General features: G+C 37.4%; 1 protein-coding gene across 1 annotated transcript in view; it reads left to right on the forward strand.

Moving 5' to 3' along the window:
• The window catches only part of LOC135776525 (short transient receptor potential channel 5-like), a 34,911-nt gene extending 19,518 nt beyond the window's left edge, over positions 1 to 15,393 (forward strand). The window contains exons 4-11 of the mRNA XM_065287293.1: positions 3,887 to 4,223; positions 5,303 to 5,442; positions 5,567 to 5,889; positions 6,476 to 6,671; positions 7,235 to 7,444; positions 11,039 to 11,080; positions 11,955 to 12,044; positions 14,202 to 15,393. Coding sequence (XP_065143365.1) covers positions 3,887 to 4,223; positions 5,303 to 5,442; positions 5,567 to 5,889; positions 6,476 to 6,671; positions 7,235 to 7,444; positions 11,039 to 11,080; positions 11,955 to 12,044; positions 14,202 to 15,002 — 2,139 coding nt within the window. The 3' untranslated portion in view covers positions 15,003 to 15,393. The remainder of the gene's footprint in view (positions 1 to 3,886; positions 4,224 to 5,302; positions 5,443 to 5,566; positions 5,890 to 6,475; positions 6,672 to 7,234; positions 7,445 to 11,038; positions 11,081 to 11,954; positions 12,045 to 14,201) is intronic.
• Positions 15,394 to 15,625: the final 232 nt, after the last annotated feature.

Here is a 15,625-nt window from a genome sequence, read left to right on the forward strand (position 1 = left end):
TCTGGGTAGAGGAGATACAGCTATGAAATCTCGCAAGATGTTCGGTTTGGGGTTAGATTTGGGGGTAGGATTAGGATGAAAAACAGCGATTCTGGCTAGATGGGATACAGCAATGAGCAGTAGCTGTATCCCTTCTAGCCACAAACCAAAGTGGGCGTGGTTTCAGCACCAAAAGAATCCTGTCGGTTAGATTTTGATAGCTTCAAAATATCGGACTTTACACAGAAGCTCTTTCATCTGTGTTTAGTTATAAATTGTACTTTATTTGATTTAAAACTCTGCCTAGGTCCTGCAGAATACAATTTACTTTAATAGTAATCTTTATTACTCTAGAGTCGTCATGGTCTCTAATGTTACTGACAGTCTAGCAGATGGCTGCAATAACGTTTCACATGAACCAGGTGTAAATATTTAATAAAGACATCATTTAAATTAATTTAGACATTAATTTTACATGCAAGACTCTTAACTCCAGGTTAATTTGGAGCGAATGTATGTTTTTGGAAAAGGTATGCTACATTACTGCTTAGAAAAGTCAGACAGTTTGATTTAGTGATTTCATATTAACATGAATACCAAACCTGACTGAAGGTTTTCCTATTGTTTTCAACGGCAGGGCAAGAACAACAGTATGACTTGTAACAGACCTGCGTTCTGATATAACTCAAATGAAGCATAAAACCAAAGGCTTGAAAGTTATGCAAATGCAACCAATTTCCCACATAACTGGGCTATAGTTTCACAGCTCTTATATCTTTCTGTGGTCTCCAGAGGATGCTGAATTTAATTTTCAATTGAAATTACAGAAAGAGGAATTTACACTCATCAAAACTTACATCATAAAAATCAAGGTTTTAAAAGCTTTTTAGCAGTTATTTTAAGGTTCTCCAAATAATCTTTTATGTCAAAATTCCTTCCTAACAGTATCTTTTTATAGTCTGAAGAATCTGTTTTTACTGTGCAAAGAACATTTTGTGCAATACAAAAGGTTTTGTGGATGTTAAAGGTTATTTATGGAACCATACAGCTCGATAATAAACCTTTCAGGAAGCACCATTTTGAAGATCGCTGTATTGCAAAGAAATATATAAATATATACATCCAGGGAAAAAAATAAGAGACCACTACAGTTTTGAATTTAATCTTCATTTCTGTGTACTGTATTGTGACCATTTCAGTCTAGTGTCTGTTAAATATCAACAAAAACAAACATTGAGAGTGACATAAAGTCCCCCAACATCAAATATAAGAGACTGAGAGCATGACAAGACCATAGACTGTTAAAAAGATGGACGTTATGTCCGTGACGTCACACATAGGTTTCTGAAAATCGTTTTTGGAGCCGCATCACTCGCGGAAATCCGAAAATGGATAAAAAGGCAGTATGTGGGTGAAGCTGAGGTGTCTGGTTGCTGTAACCACGCCCGCCTAGCTGGACTCTAGTGACAGCAGTGGCTGTGTACCCGTCACTCAAGTGGCCACGCCCTTTATTATGCAGAACTTTAAGGCTTAATATAAATTAAACGGATGAGTTCCAAAATAATTCACCCCCCAGATGTCGTGAAGGGCACAATTAGCTATACAGACCAAAAACAATTTTTTTTACCAGGCTGTAAACATATTTTTTTCTGGTCTAAAGATGGCCATTTTAACATCGGGGTCTTTAGGAATTGACTCCCTTTTAAAGCCAGTCTTTAGCGGCTGGTCGATGAATTGCAGTTTAAATCACTTCAATATTGGCTTCATCAGAGAGATCGGAAGTTTGCCCCTCGGACAAGACCCATGAAAGATGTGACTAAAAATCTGTTTTCCAGAAATAAATTTATGTAAAACATGTAAAAACATTAGTATTTTGTTGTTGAAAAAAATATTTGAACTTGTTTTCTCTGCAGTATCAAACACTGTATCTTTTTATTTTTTTGACCACGTTTTCCCCATTTTAATTTTCAGTAAATAAATGCAAATAAAACATTATTAAAACATTATTTCTATTAAAAATTTGGCAGAAATGTTGTCTGTACTTAACAAAATAATATATATGGTCTATATATATACAGCGTGAAAGAATTTTTTCTTTTTATAAATGTTTATACATTTATTTAATATTAGTGCATTCTTAGTACATTCTAAAAACTTAAACCATAAAAAGATTCATAAAAAATCTAGCCCATAATTAAGCACAATACAAATTTCAATAAATGCAATGAGATGAAATTTCAATATTATTTATAAACTAATGTTACAGTAAATATAAGAGTTATGACAAGATCTTGTGTATTTCATTGAGGGGGAATACAGTCTCACGATATCAGCATAAAATTTAATTTGTGTAAAAACCTGTTACAGTGCATGGATTTTCCAACCCTTTCCAGTGGACGTTTTCAATATCTCCCTCATCTGACTCCATTATTTCTCATCTTGAAGTCCTTACTAATGAGCTGATGAGTGGATTCAGGTGTGTTTGAATAGGATGAGCTGGAAATGTGTGGTGTTGGTGTGCCTCCAGGAACAATAATGTTTGTTTGGGAACTCATCAAAATTTCTAGACGCGTTGTGTTTGTATGGAAATTATTAAGGTGTGGAGCCTATCAGCAGTTTAATCCCTCTGAGTTTACATTAATTCATGTATACATGTTCTTGTTCAAGATTTACAGTGGCTGTATTATTTATATTGTAAAGAAGTGGCCACATTTTAAGTACATTTAATCGTTGTTTGTGCACAAATAAGCCTTTGATCTCAATGTAAAGTGAAAGTAAAATAACAATCACCAGGCTGTTGGTCCCCTCTGCAGGCATTTTTATAATGCATAATGTTTATTATCAGATTAGTTAATCATGAATTACCAAAATAATTTTAGAAAGACAATGTTTGGTCCCTGGGGTCAAGCCCATGTGTTGATAATGTAATGCTTTTCAAATAGAGCTGCAGGAATACAGTGAGAATAGACCACGGTTTAGATCTTGTCGAATTTTCTGCTCTGGGTCTCCTGAAGGATTCATGTAATGTTGTTAATGGTACACAATAATATTTTTATTTACATATAGCCTGGATAAAAAGGGAGAAAGATGAAGAAAAGGAGTGGCCCAAGCACTGATCCCTGAGGGACCCCAGCCACCAAACTATCCCTCATTCCTTTAACAGTCCTATGTTCTTCTAAAATCAAATTAAAAGATGATGTATATGCTTGATGATGCTTGGCAATAAGCATGTGGCTCATCTGTAGATACAAACGTTTTATTAAATGACATTCACATTTTTTTTATATGTCCATAGTACATAAATTTAGAAAGACCTGTTGATTAGTTAATACATTATTTACATAAATATAATACATATATTTAGTGATAAATTGTATCACTGAAGATTTCTGAAAAGTGTCTCTTTACGTCCCATAGTAAATACCCCAGATGTTCTGTGTATGATAACATGTTGGTCTAGTTTATGCAAATAGAACAAAATAAGTACATAATTATTATGCTTTAAAACTATACATATATCACTTTCTTTTGAATTTGAGTTAAATCTAACTTCCTCAAATTCGATAACAATACGCATCCTATTTTTTCCATTTCCACGCTCTATAAATATATATATAAATTGCGTGAAAATTGTTTATTTTTATAAATGGGTTATATTTATTTATTTATTTAAAATTAGTGCATTCTTAGTACATTCTAAAAACTTACACCATAAAATTTTATAACAATTACGCATCCTGTTTGCTTCCTATATTCAATTCAACTTCAATTGCAATTTAAAGCCTTATCATTCCAACTGTGAGTGGAAGTGAACACAAAGATGTGATAGTTACACATTTTCCGCATACCAGTTTTCCAATATTTGTAATGATATTCTTCATATGCCTGTTTTTTTGTTTGGTTCCAGTTTGTAGCTCAACCCAACTGTCAGCAGTTACTGGCCACACTGTGGTATGATGGTTTTCCAGGCTGGAGACGACGTCACTGGGCAGTTAAGCTGGTCACATGCTTTATCATCGGACTACTTTTTCCCATCTTCTCCGTCGTGTACCTTCTGGCTCCAAAAAGCATGCTGGGACTCTTCATCAAGAAACCTTTCATCAAGTTCATCTGCCACACTGCATCCTATCTGACCTTCCTCTTTCTCCTTCTCCTCGCCTCACAGCATATCGTGGAAACCGATCTGCATGTACAGGGTCCTCCACCTACCATTGTAGAATGGTTGATTTTACCCTGGGTTCTGGGTAAGACCACATGGGCACAATTTAATGCAAAATCGCATAATTTTTGCATAGAGAACAAGATTACAGTGACATTTATTATTGTTCCAAATAATACATTTCAAAATAGACCTACAATGAATGCATTGTATGCAACTATTGTAAATGTTATAATACACACCACTTTGCAAAAAATTACAAGACATCGATTTTACAGATTCTAGGCAAAGGATGATTACTTTTTGTCACAACATTCCCAAAGTTACATTTGTGTTTTTTCATCATTTCGATGGGTTTACTATCGTAAAATGTAGTAAACCTATTAAAACCAAATGAATAAGTGACCCTAAACGTTTGAACCATAGTGTATTTGTCATGATTTCCCAGTTCCTAGCTTTTATTAATGGTTTGAACTCTTAATTGGAGAATTTCTGAGATTCCCTATGAAGAAATCAATGGGAAAAATACTTTAAAAAAACACAGTCACTACTGGGCTCTCTTTTACTCCAATAGGAAATGTTTAAGTCTTTGAAATATTCATTTAGCTGGAACAATGAAGAAACGTTGGCTGGTAAAATTCATTTAGTTGGCTCATTTCTCAAGCAATAAACCCAGCTTAATGCACAGGATATGGACACCGCTGCCGTCGTACCCGTCTGGTTAAATGATTGAATACTCATGAATTATTGATATGATAATTTATTATCCTCAAGACAAAAGCAGAGAAAATCATATCTCAAGCTGCAGTTCACAATTGATTACATCAAGACTCAATCATAATTGCTTAAGGTTTTTTTCTCATAAGTAGCCCAGAAAACCCATAAGTGAAGATATTATGCTGGTCACATCACTTCTGGAGGACAGAAAAAAGTTTGCTTTATTTTTGTCAGGTTTGAGGGACAGAACCCAGATGCAGAGCAGTCTTTAAAATAAAAAGATATGAATAAAAAGTAAAACACAAAGCAAAAGGTCCAAACAAAGCAAACATGGGGGTAAAATGAGATAAAACCGAAACAAAACTGGAAAGGACTGGACTGGTTAGAGCCAGTAAAAACCCAAAACCCATTAATTTTAACCACAAACACTGTTTTTGGTGTTTGCAGGCTTCATCTGGGCAGAGATCAAGGAGATGTGGGATGGAGGTTTCACAGAATACGTCCATGACTGGTGGAACCTGATGGATTTCGCCATGAACTCTCTTTATCTTGCCACAATTTCTCTTAAAATGGTGGCTTACTTTAAGGTTGTTATCATTATCCCTCGTGAGATCATGTTTTTCTGAACTGCTACACTAGAGGAGCGTTTCAGTTAATACAGTTTTCACCACAATGTCTCGGTTAATGTCCCGTTTCTTCTCTCCCCATCAGTACAACAGCTCTCGTCCTCGTGTGGATTGGGAAATGTGGCACCCCACTCTCATTGCTGAGGCTCTCTTCGCCATCGCCAACATCTTTAGCTCACTGCGTCTCATCTCACTCTTTACCGCCAATTCTCACCTGGGCCCTCTGCAGATCTCTCTTGGCCGAATGCTGTTGGACATCCTGAAGTTCCTCTTCATCTACTGTCTGGTGCTGCTGGCCTTTGCCAACGGCCTCAACCAGCTTTACTTCTACTATGAGACGCAGGCGGTCGACGAGCCCAACCACTGTAAAGGGATCCGCTGTGAGAGACAGAACAATGCCTTCTCTACGTGAGTGACTTGAGTACATTTTTAGCTGGTTTTGAAATCTTGTGGAAGGTTGTTTTCCCTGCTGGTTTAAGCTTGTGTCTCAGCATGGCGGTAAGATGGTTGGACAAATGGTTTGAACTTTTATTCACAATGTGTGGTCCCTGGGGTCAAGCCCATGCGTTGATAATGTAATGCTTTTCAAATAGAGCCACAGGAATACAGTTAGAATAGACCACGGTTTAAATCTTGTTGAATTTTCTGCTCTGGGTCTCCTGAAGGATTCATGTAATGTTGTTAATGGTACACAATAATATTTTTATTTACATATAGCCTGGATGAAAAGGTAGAGAGATGAAGAAAAAGAGTGGCCCAAGCACTGATCCCTGAGGGACCCCAGCCACCAAACTATCCCTCATTCCTTTAACAGTTCCTATGTTCTTCTAAAATCAAATTAATGAAATTAATTCAATGACATTCACATGATTTTATATGTCCACAGTCTCCTAACAGTATTTTTGCATGTATTTACAGTATTTATACAGAAAAATGCTTTTGGATGTTGTAACTGGTTTCTTTCTTTTTTATTCTTTCTTTCTTTCTCTCTCAGGTTGTTTGAGACCCTTCAGTCTCTCTTCTGGTCTGTGTTTGGCCTCTTGAATCTGTATGTCACCAATGTCAAGGCCCGTCATGAGTTCACAGAGTTTGTGGGGGCCACAATGTTTGGCACGTATAACGTCATCTCGCTGGTGGTGCTATTGAACATGCTCATTGCCATGATGAACAACTCTTACCAACTCATCGCTGTGAGTGCCAAACAAAACATGTCCATGTTCGACAGGGATTGGACACCCTGATCTAAACTGAGTAACTTTTGAAATACGCTATTAGGAGCAAATAGATTAAACAGTAGCTAAACACCAAACACTGCAACATTTCATGAAATGTTAATCGAGACATCAGGGGGTAGCGTGGCTCTTTTTTGTATCATAAAGTGTGCGATGTACAGGTAGGTACCTCAACAACAGTCGAGTGATGCACATTTATGTACAAGTATGCCAGATCTAAATAATCTGCTGCTTGCTCCAAAACTGCACAATAACACTAAGATAAGCAAGACTGGGAATAACTTTATGCAAATTGAATTTAGCACTAATTTGGGCATGTTTGAATCTCATTTGCATATTTCCTGTAGTGAATCAGATGATAAAACAGCATGTTTAAATAAATATTATCAGTAAATCGTAGTGCACACATCTGAGTAAACGCGCACCAGCCAATCAGGAGCTGAGTTTTAGAGCAACAAAAGCCAGTCACTGTCCCATTTTACTGCCTTCTTTCCAACCAGCCCTCTGTTATTCTGCTGTAGGATCATGCAGACATTGAGTGGAAATTTGCTCGCACCAAGCTGTGGATGAGCTACTTTGATGAAGGAGGAACGTTACCTCCACCCTTCAACATCGTACCCAGTCCAAAGTCTGTTTGGTACCTGTGTGTGTGGCTGCACTGCCGTCTGTGTGGACATGGAGAGTCCAGACAAGAGGACGAGTGTAAACACGAGAACTTTCGAGAATTTACGGTATGAGATTGACTGGCATTTTTATGATGTAAGCAGTATGGCTGATTTATTATAGCTTTAACTTAATAAATCTGACAGAGACTTTGCAAAAAAAAAAAAAAAACTTAATAATAGAGTGCCGCAGGGAAGACGTATTTTTGTAGGACAACCTGGAAGTTAGCGGGACATTGGTTCTCTCACAAAAAAGCCCATTCATTTTTCCAGACTTTTGGATTAGCGTAAATAATAGGCTTTGTATTTAACAAAACTGTATGAACTTACACATTTGTCCAACAAGATTTTGTCTTCACAGAGGAAAAAATATTTTGAATTTTGAAGTATAAATGCGTTTCCTAGAAATATAAAAAGTAGGGCTGCCAAAAGATTAATCACGATTAAATTACAAATAAAAGTGTGTGTAATTATTTTGTATGTATAAATACACACAATGGGATGCATGTATTTTAGAAACATTTACATGTATTTATTTAGATTTTGATATAATTGATATTATATATTAAAATATATATATATATATATATATATATATATATATATATATATATATATATATATATATATATATATACACATTATTTTTTTTCTTAAATGTATACATGTGTGTGTGTATTATTACATATACACTCACCCAAAGGATTATTAGGAACACCATACTAATACTGTGTTTGACCCCCTTTCGCCTTCAGAACTGCCTTAATTCTATGTGGCATTGATTCAAAAAGGTGCTAAAAGCATTCTTTAGAAATGCTGGCCCATATTGATAGGATAGCATCTTGCAGTTGATGGAGATTTGTGGGATGGGCATCCAGGGCACGAAGCTCCCGTTCCACCACATCCCACTACATGCTCTATTGGGTTGAGATCTGGTAACTGTGGGGGCCATTTTAGCACAGTGAACTCATTGTCATGTTCAAGAAACCAATCTGAAATGATTCAAGCTTTATGACATGGTACATTATCCTGCTGGAAGTAGCCATCAGAGGATGGGTACATGGTGGTCATAAAGGGATGGACATGGTCAGAAACAATGCTCAGGTTGCCTGTGGCATTTAAATGATGCCCAATTGACACCAAGGGGCCTAAAGTGTGCCAAGACAACATCCCCACCACCACCAGCCTGCACAGTGGTAACAAGGCATGATAAATCCATGTTCTCATTCTGTTTACGCCAAACTCTGACTCTACCATCTGAATGTCTCAACAGAAATCGAGACTCATCAGACCAGGCAACATTTTTCCAGTCTTTAACTGTCCAATTTTGGTGAGCTCGTGCAAATTGTAGCCTCTCTTTCCCATTTGTAGTGGAGATGAGTGGTACCCAGTTGGGTCTTCTGCTGATGTAGCCCATCCGCCTCAAGGTTGTGCGTGTTGTGGCTTCACAAATGCTTTGCTGCATACCTCGGTTGTAACGAGTGGTTATTTCAGTCAAACTTGCTCTTCTATCAGCTTGAATCAGTCGGCCCATTCTCCTCTGACCTCTAGCATCAACAAGGCATTTTCGCCCACAGGACTGCCGCATACTGGATTTTTTTCCCTTTTCACACCATTCTTTGTAAACCCTAGAAATGGTGGTGCATGAAAATCCCAGTAATTGAGCAGATTGTGAAATACTCAGACCATGCCACGGTCAAAATTGCTTAAATAACCTTTCTTATCCATTCTGACATTCGGTTTGTAGTTCAGGAGATCGTCTTGACCAGGACCACACCCCTAAATGCATTGAAGCAACTGCCATGTGATTGGATGATTAGATAATTGCATTCATGAGAAATTGAACAGGTGTTCCTCATAATCCTTTAGGTGAGTGTATACATAATAATTACAAACACACACACAAATATATTATGCAAACACAAACTTTTATTTTGTATGCGATTAATCGTGATTAATCCTTTTGACAGCCCTAATAAAAAGATGAATTTTGACTTCAAAATTCACAAAAATTTGTGTTAACGGGTTGTATTTAACAATAAATATTTTTAAAATATTTTTCAACAAAAATAAAGTTTAGTACGTAATATAACCTGCAATTTTATGCTTTAAACAGAGATGGTGATAGAGAAGCAAAAGTTCAGATTACAGCTTTAGTGAACTTATTTCTAATGTGAATTATCATGGCTATTTCTTTAAAGAAAAAATGCGTAAAAAGCATGTTACAATTTTCTGAAAAACTTAAAAAAAAACTTTTGACTTAGATAAATTAATTATTAAAATATTTTAGTTCAAAGACGAGGAAAAAATTCTACACTCTCAGACAAAGGTACAAAAGCTTTCAGTGGGGTGGTACCTATTCAAAAAGTACACTTTTGTACCTAAAAGGTGTATAATGGTACCTCAACGATACATATCTGTACCAAAATGGTACATATTAGGATTTTTTTAAAAGATACCGTCCCATTGACAACTTTTGTACCTTTTTTCTGAGAGTGTAGATCTTCCATAAACTGGCTTTTAGTCCACCCCAAAATGGAAATTCTGTCATCACTCATTCACCCTCATGTTGTTTTAAACCTATGAGTATAAGTTTCTTTATTCTGTTAAACACAAATGAGATATGATGCTGCTGCTACCAATTGAACTCCATAGTGTTTGTTTATCCTACTATGAAAGTAAATGCGTACCGTCAACTGTGCTACTATCATTTATCATAATATCTTCTTTTGTGTTCAACAGAATAAACTCATACAGGTTTAGCACAACATGAGGTTGAGTAAATGATGACAGAATTGTTATTTTTGGGTGAACTATCCCTTTAAAGAAGGTGCAAGTATTAAAAATGTTAGGATTGAAGCTGCTTGCCTGTTAGCCGTCCAGACTGAAGTTGCCCTAGGCCGATCGTGGTTGCTAGGCAACCTTGCTGCAGCCGTACCAATTCCCCTGACACCTTTCCATCAGTTGAACTTCAGGCTCCACTGTTTCTGCAAACTCACCCACCCAGTATTCTCCCACACAGAGCACAGATCCACAATTCTGGTCGGTCTTAAAAATCGATTATGTAAGACACCATTCATTTTTTTTAAATTCCAAAACAATGTTTCAGCCAATCAATATGTATGCTTTTATTTACTCCCAAAGGAGCTAACAATATTTAGGAACAAAGGGAGACCCAGCTGCCTATTACTCTGAAATGAAACATATGCAGTATGGTCAATCTGGTGTCCACATGTATTTTGCTTACATTTACATACAGTAAATGCAGTCAGACAAAAAGCTTCTGTAGCTTTACTGGTGTAGTACTGCATTGCAAAGAACACACATAAGCCTACAGATAAAATCTACTGCAAAATTACACTGTAGGTCACTTTGGATAAAATGCATGCATTTAAACTTCATCACAGACAATTACAGAGTATTATAAATGTTTAAGGGACATTCCACTTTTTTTTTTTTTTTTTTTAATATGCTCATTATGCTAAACTATGCTAAAAGTGCTAGCGCCAGACCCGGAGATCAGCTGAATGGATTTCAAAACGGTAAAAATCAAATGTTTATCTCCAGGGGAGCTGGAAAATGAGCATTGTTTCCAAAAAAGTGGAATGTCCCTTTAAATTCAATTATTTTATGACAATATCCATATTCTCCTGTTTGTTTCAGGAAAGACATGCAGATAACCTCCTTCAGAACCAGCATTACCAGGTGACATCATCCCATCATATTTTGATAGTCATCTCAGCATGCAACATTCTGTAGATCAGATTATAGATTATCTTTCAATCCCGCTGTTAACATTAGCAATTTAAATGAAAAATAGTTGTCATGCATATAAATGAGTTACTAGAGCACTGCATGTCTAGTATGTGATTGTTCTAGATGCTTGAAATTATGTAGATGAGATGTTCAAATTAATTCACACGGTACATGGCACACGATCACGCTGAAAATAAATCCTGATAGTATGCATTGAACGATACGATACATTCATTTAACTGTGCAAATTTAGCACTCGTTCTAATTGCATTGTGTCTTGTGTTTCCTATATGTGCAAGATCCCTGCTGATTTCTAATGCATTAATACACAACTCCTGCAACCTCTGTCTGGTGCATGTCACCACGCTTTAATGAACACACATTATCAAACAGCACAGCTGTTACGCTGCGTTACTGAACAGTGTAGAAACAAAATCAGGCTTTTGTGCCGATGAAAATGCATGGCTTTTGTGAGCGCAAGGTTGAATGTAATTGGAAATGGCATTATAGGGGCAAATGTGCACATGACAGTCACTCCCCAATGTTTGAGAGCGATTCAGTAGCTATGGTTTTAAGAGCTTCTGCCATCTTATGCTTTATTGGACATGCAAATAAATGTTAATGAATGCACGTCCACATGATTTATGTTATAAATATGCCCATAACTGATTTTCTTTCTTATTGCAAAATATGTGCATACCAATTGCATTCAAAGACGATCTTATCCCTCACTATCATATCAGATGAGCATTAAAGAATGATCATAGAATATGTCAGCAGAAAAATGTATGTAAAAGTCAATCCTGTTTTTGGCTGTTTTCAGGAGGTGATCAGAAGCCTGGTGAAGCGCTACGTTGCGGCCATGATCCGCAGTGCCAAAACAGATGAAGGTCTGACGGAGGAGAACTTTAAGGTGTGAAGTTTCTTCATCTTCCTAAATCTGTTTTTATCACATGTCTCCGCTCAGAGTGATGTCACTAACAGATATTTGTGTGAGTTGTAAACATTTCAAAAGATTTATTGAAATTACAGCAATTTCGCAAACGTGCATATCGCAATACTGAATGATTTTAATACTTTAAAAGGTTAAATATAGTCAAAGTTTTAGGTTGATGCAAATAGCAGAGAGACTGGTGAGACAGAAAGATAGCGATGCTTTCTTTACCCAGAAAGAATGTGAAACATGTATGTTATTATACAGTCACCTAAAGGATTATTAGGAACACCTGTTCAATTTCTCATTAATGCAATTATCTAATCCACCAATCACAGGGCAGTGGCTTCAATGCATTTAGGGGTCCTGGTCAAGACAATCTCCTGAACTCCAAACTGAATGTCAGAATGGAAAAGAAAGAGGATTTAAGCAATTTTGAAGGTGGCATGGTTGTTGGTGCCAGACGGGCCGGTCTGAGTCTTTCACAATCTGCTCAGTAACTGGGATTTAAAAAAAACATTTCTAGGATTTACAAAAAATGGTGTGAAAAGGAAAAAACATCCAGTATGCGGCAGTCCTGTTGGCGAATATGCCTTGTTGATGCTAGAGGTATCACTCATCTCCACTACAAATAGGAAAAAGAGGCTACAATTTCGAGCTCACCAAAATTGGACAGTTGAAGACTGGGAAAATGTTGCCTGGTGTGATAAGTCTCGATTTCTGTTGAGACATTCAGATGGTAGAGTCAGAATTTGGCGTAAACAGAATGAGAACATGGATCCATCATGCCTTGTTACCACTGTGCAGGCTGGTGGGGTAATGGTGTGGAGGATGTTTTCTTGGCACACTTTAGGCCCCTTGGTGTCAATTGGGCATCGTTTAAATGCCACGGCTACCTGAGCATTGTTTCTGACCATGTCCATCCCTTTATGACCACCATGTACCCATCCTCTGATGGCTACTTCCAGCAAGATAATGCACCATGTCACAAAGCTGGAATCATTTCAAATTGGTTTCTTGAACATGACATTGAGTTCACGGTACTAAAATGGCCCCCACAGTCACCTGATCTCAACCCAATAGAGCATCTTTGGGATGTGGTGGAACGGGAGCTTGTGACCTAGATGTGCATCCCACAAATCTCCATCAACTGCAAGATGCTATCCTATCAATATGGGCCAACATTTCTAAAGAATGCTTTTAGCACCTTGTTGAATCAATGCTACATAGAATTAAGGCAGTTCTGAAGGCAAAAGGGGGTCAAACACAGTATTAGTATGGTGTTCCTAATAATCCTTTAAGTGAGGATATATGTTTCAGTTTTTAAATATTTTATTATAATTTAAAGTGATCTTACAATTTAAGCATCATCACTGTTAAAAAAAATAAAAGTTGAATTAACTTTAAGTGAAAAAAAAATGTTTCAAAGCAAAGTTTAGGTGTTGCAAATTGAATTAATGTTTTTTTTAAATTCATCTTAAATTTTCACTTACAGTTAGTGAAAAAAAGTAAAGTAAAGTAAAGCTTAATTAAATGTGCCTTTGAATTTTAACCTCCTAAGACCTGGATATGTACACATCACTTTTTTGAAACATATTTTAAATTTTTTTTTGCTGTATGGGAACTGTTCCTGTAATATAGAAATCAACAAACTGGCAGTAATATGTAAATATAATTGACGACAGGCCGTTGAATTATTCAAATTTTTTTGTCAAAGAATTCGAAGGACCGGAGTGAATTTTTTAGCTCATACCATGGTTACCACAAACATTGCACTGGTGGTGGTTTTTTGAAATTTGACAGAAAAAATACAGAAAAATAATCAACACCCATGAAACATTTCTCAACCAATCAGAATAAAGCATTCAACAGCCCTGTGGTATAAAGCTAATATATAAGCTAGTTTTGAAGTGCTTTGGTTGCTTTAATAAGATTTTAATGTCGTATATATCTGGTTTATGATATCCAGTTTGAATTGGTTCCAATTCCTCAAAGAACACTTTCGTTTAAAGTGCTGGCTCTTATCATCATCATCATCATCTAAATCTCTAATATAAACCTCCTCCATAACATCATAATATTTCTGTAATTAGATGATATGGTTAATTAAATTCCATTCCTCTGTGGCCCATTCAGGAACTGAAGCAGGACATCTCCAGTTTCCGCTACGAGGTTCTTGACCTGCTGGGTAATCGTAAAGCAGCACACCGCACCTACTCCCCCAACAGTGAAGACACTCAACACGACGAACCAGCTGAGCCCGAGGAACAGAGAGAGGAGAGCGGTGGCGATGTAGGAAACAGATGTGGGCCTTGGGGAAGGTCCTCCAGATCCGAGGCATCTACCTCCTTCACTCAATCCTACAGAGGCGGAGGATCTCACTTCAGCGTATCTGCCCTCTTCAAGTCCATGGCGGGTACGGAAAGACGAGCTAGAGCCAGACCCGAAACCAACGGCCTGGGGAAAGACGTTTCTTCTTCGTTTGTCCAGACCAGCAACCGTCTGCATCGGTTTTCACATTCCAAGAAAGTCTCATTGCAACGTTTGGGAACAATGATGTCACGTATGAACGGACACTTGCCTGATCCGCAGCAGTCCGCATATAGCATCTCAGACAGGGTACCGCAAGCGGATTGGTGCGGCCCCCGGGCGCTGTCGGAGTTAACAAGGAGTGAACTGCATCTGCACACGCTGGGACTGAGATCCACAGAGACTGAACAGAACCTGATGCAGTCCACATCTCAACAGGCAAATGGCATGGACAGCCTATTCCTCGGGCCTCCCGGACACTCGCTGCACCGTGCTTCCGGTCTGACCGCCTCCAGTGCCCGGCTCCTGGCCTCCAGTGATGGCCTGTGCCAGAGCTGGATGGATCACTGTGACAGTTTTGGTTCTTCGAGCTGGGAACAAGAGGAATCTGTTACCACCCAGCTGTAGATGTGCTACCGTCACTACTGTATGCAGATTTCGGGTTTGAAGGAACAATGGCAAATGGTCTGTGACCGTCATATTCAATATTATTTTATAAGTATGCAATTAGCAAATAAGTAGACTATTTTCAAAACACTGGAAATTTACATTTAAAGGTGAATTGGGTAATTTAATGTATGCTGCCTTTACATGCTATCAGAAATTTCCTGCTTACCCCTGCTGAAGTAAGGATTAACAGTTCATCATGCTCAAGTGCTTTGTTGTCATAAGGAATTACGAATCATTGAGGTCAACTTAAAATGTTTACAAGATTGGATTCGGACTAAAATGCATCCGACAAATACATGCCATTTCAGCTGTGTATTACACATACAGTGGCAAGAAAAAGTATGTGAACCCCTAGGAAAAAACTGGTTTTCTACAGTGATTTTCCATAAAATGTGATTTAATCCTCATCTAGGTCACAACAATAGAAAAACACAATGCGCATAAGCGGACAACACACAAATAATTCTAGTTTCTTGTGTCTTTTTTGAAAACACTCATTAAACATTCACAGTGCTAGAGGTAAATAAGTAAACCCATAGACTTATTACTGTAATGAAAGCTAATTTGTGTCAGAAGAAGAT

This window comes from Paramisgurnus dabryanus, chromosome 18 (assembly GCF_030506205.2).
Source record: "Paramisgurnus dabryanus chromosome 18, PD_genome_1.1, whole genome shotgun sequence".
NCBI lineage: Eukaryota > Metazoa > Chordata > Actinopteri > Cypriniformes > Cobitidae > Paramisgurnus > Paramisgurnus dabryanus.